Source organism: Poecilia latipinna, unplaced genomic scaffold (genome assembly GCF_001443285.1).
Source record: "Poecilia latipinna isolate Pla-1442-1.1 unplaced genomic scaffold, P_latipinna-1.0 Scaffold472, whole genome shotgun sequence".
Lineage (NCBI taxonomy): Eukaryota > Metazoa > Chordata > Actinopteri > Cyprinodontiformes > Poeciliidae > Poecilia > Poecilia latipinna.
The window spans coordinates 162,280-165,922 of record NW_015113088.1 but is presented as its reverse complement, the minus strand read 5'-3'; the positions used below and the strand labels follow the sequence as shown (position 1 = coordinate 165,922).

The 3,643-nt window shown below is 36.9% G+C and overlaps 1 protein-coding gene across 2 annotated transcripts in view; it reads left to right on the top strand.

Moving 5' to 3' along the window:
• The window catches only part of bub3 (BUB3 mitotic checkpoint protein), a 9,387-nt gene extending 7,478 nt beyond the window's left edge, over positions 1 to 1,909 (top strand). The window contains exons 7-8 of one of the 2 annotated variants that reach the window (XM_015039432.1): positions 235 to 451; positions 1,617 to 1,909. In XM_015039432.1, the coding sequence (XP_014894918.1) occupies positions 235 to 451; positions 1,617 to 1,626 (227 nt within the window). In that variant the 3' untranslated portion in view covers positions 1,627 to 1,909. Of the gene's footprint in view, positions 1 to 234; positions 456 to 1,616 lie in introns of those variants that run through there. The other variant, XM_015039433.1, reaches the window with a different exon arrangement.
• Positions 1,910 to 3,643: the final 1,734 nt, after the last annotated feature.

The following is a 3,643-nucleotide window of genomic DNA, read 5'->3' as shown; positions in this document are numbered from 1 at the left end:
TTTTTTTTTTTAAGTTTTTTTGGGGGTTATAATTTAAAAAAAAAAGGTCCAAAAAACCCTTTCATTTTTTTTTTTTTTTTTTTTTTTTTTTTTTTTTTTTTTTACTGATTCTGTTTTGAAAAGCTTCTTTTGACCTTTTGTAACTGACCTGTCACAATCTGCTAATAAAGACCTAATCTCTATTCTAACTGTTTAAAACTTCTGAAGTTGACCTTGAGCCTCTCCTCTCTCCAGGTGGCTCAGACGGCTTTGTGAATATCTGGGATCCATTCAACAAAAAGCGCCTGTGTCAGTTCCACCGCTACCCAACTAGCATTGCTTCCCTGGCCTTCAGCAATGACGGCACCATGCTCGCCATTGCCTCATCCTACATGCACGAGAAAGGAGACATCAGCCACCCAGAGGACGCCATCTTTATCCGTCAGGTCACAGATGCTGAGACAAAGCCCAAGTGAGTTTTCTAAAAATTTCATTTTTTTTTTTTTTTTTTACCACATTGAGGCACACTGCAGCAATTTACACCACTCCCATCCCACCCTTTACGGTTGCAGAGAGCATGTCCAGCTGCAGACACACCGATCTGTATCTCTTTGTCCACTTTTCAATATCCGACAGCTGAAAGACACAGAAGAGAGTTTCGGCTTTCCAATTTGGAATACCTGTGACTCTTGTAAATATACAGCAGGATCACATGAGTTAAAACCTGATTAAAATGCAACCAAATTCATTATTACATATTTAAAAGCTTCCAGTTGCATTTGGACGACTGTCCCACTCAGAAGTGTGAACTATGCATTCAGTGTGGGTCCTTCTGACATCTTGCACATCGTAAAGTTTCTGCCTTTAGTATAATTTTCTACAAGTAAAAATCTTTAGTGTTTGTGGTCATTTTATGGCTTACTAGGTGTGCGCAATAATATTGCTCATGTTTTTCCCTTTGAACTACATGAGTAGATCATTCACTCATTAATAGACCATCCAACCCAGGGATCTGCAATCATTATAATAGATGACATGTTTTTTAGATGCATAACTTAAATTTATGAGCAAATTTATTTGAATTTGGGTTTCCAATCATATACAAACATCAGACCTTGTTGTGAGGTTCATGTGGATCCTTAAAAAGTCTTAGTAGACTTTGAAATATTTGACACCTAGAACAGTAAGTTTATACATTTTTCCCTACAAATGTCCTAATAATTGCATTTTCCCCCCCCTGACTGAAACGTAATCTTGATTCCTTGAATGTTTGGTACATTTGACATCATCACGATAAAGTAGACATTATCTTTATGCTATTAGTAAATGGTGGTCTCAAAACGACAATTTCATCACCTATTACAATTTTTGAATTTATTGATGTTTATGGATGCTCTCATGGAACAAATTGGTTAAATAGAAAAAAATTGACAATTCTATCAATACAACCAGTTTTTGGAGTTTGCAAACATTAATTTTAATTTATTGTAAGAAATTAGTCATGATAATGATAAATGATACAATAAATGCCTAAATACATAACATTAAAGTCCAAGAATGCCTGGAAATTCTTTGAAAGATACTAAATTGTGTTCTGTTCTGATCTCTAATGCTATTTTTTTTCTTCTTCTTTACAGGTCAACCTAAAACTGAAGTGTACTGGACTCCTCCACCATCCTGGGTTTCTGTTGGCATCCTGTGCTTTATCTGCATCACTCTTTACTTGTGATGTATGTTTGCTATAACCTACATGGTAAATATTTCTTTGTTTCTTGTGTTGTCTTGTATTTTCTTCAGCGAAGCTGATTTTAAACTCTTGAGCTTATTTCCCTATGTTTAAAGTTGTTACTGTCCTTTACTCCTTGTTTTATTACTGATTGATGGGTAAAGTTGATATATGAATGAAAATAAAACCTTTTCATAAACTTTGAGTATGAACTCAATCCTTTCTCCACCGTTTGTCGCATCCCAGGAGGAGAACATGAGACGTGCTAGGAATGTCTCAGAGCAGTAGTTTTACTTCTGATGTGTCGAGACAAAGTGGGGATTCTCTGGTTATGCTGGGGGCTACACTTGCCCAAGACAGTGACCTGTGCTGATAAGCATCACAGTTTTGTAATCCAAGGTAAATTCTTGTTTGTTACTTGGCAAACTAGTAGAGAACCACTAAACTGACTCCCATGACATGGTGACAATCTGCCAACAAGGAAGCATCTTGAGATTATTCTAACATCTTTATGACCTCAATGATGGTGTTCAGATTTCTAAATCCACTTAAAAGTTTCAATGAACTAATGCATCGTATATGAATTTGTCCATATATTTTTGTATAGATTTGACAGGTTCATTGAAATGGAAATGTTTTTTGCCTGCTTCTGCTTTCTGGAAATTATTGGTTTGGTAAAATTGTTGAGCACATTTCTGACTGAAACAAGCCAGCCATTGACATCTGACTATAGCTTGATATGAAATGGCTTTCATTTTAGACCGTAATTACAGCCACTGAGGCAGATGCAGGATGGCGGGGAGTTTGTTATTGGGGTTAAAGTGAATTATTTATTTTCCTGTCATCTCTGGCTGCTGCTGAATTGTGAAGTTGCGTTTTGGGAGAACATATCAAACCTGTTGGAGTTTGTCCATTTTGTGCCTGCTCTTGGAAATGAAGGCAATTTAGATTTTATTTTAAAAGGTGCATGTCTTCAATTTGAAATGCCTTCGATTGCATTTAGGATATTTGCGACCTTCTAAGGTTTAATGCAGCTCTTTCATGTCTTACAATCACAAATCATAATTTATTTTGCTGGAGTTTTGTGATAGACCAGCATGAAATTTGTATTATTCTGATGTGGAGTTAAGGTTACACATGGTTTTCATGATTTGTCTGAAACGTGTTGTGCATTCAGACGTGTTCAGCCCCTTCGCTGTATCTCCTTTATATAATCTCTATGTCACCTTGTGCATGGCATGGAGGTAGCAGCATCATGACGTAGAAAAGTTTTACTTCACCTGGGATGGAGAATATGGAATCTTTTTTTTATGTATTGAAGTGGCCTAGACAAAGTCCAGACCTGCATTGATTTAAGAATTTGTGGCTAAACTGCAGAACTGATGTTCAAAGATGCTTTCTGTTCTGTCTGACAGAGCTTGAGTTATTTTATAAGGAACGTTGTCCCTAAAAACTTCCAGATGTGCAACACTGATGTAATATATAAGCACGCCACACATAAACGTATTTCGAAATCCATTGTTTATTTTCCATTCCCAGCAGAATGTATAAAGCCTAAATTGACAATATTAAATTTAAGGCGTATTAACACATTTGCAATGTGCCGTCAATTCAATCAAGGTATTTAATTTTGCTTTATTAATTGTCAGTATTCTACTACAAAAGCCCTCCAATTTTCTTTTTTTTTTTTTTTTCCAATGCTCATGTGGCAGGCGTCCAGATAACCACACCAGTGTGTGGCTTGTGTGGCTGAGCTCTGGTTTCCAGCAGCTGAAGTGTTTCAGACAGTTTGGCTCTACATGAAACCGTTACATGACAATTAAAAAGGGTGACTCCGCTGCAGTGGCTTGTCAGGTGCATTTAACCTGACCACAAAGGGCTCTTATGTTCACTCAAGAGGGCACTGATGACCTTCAGTCAGACACCTTATCCCTCAAG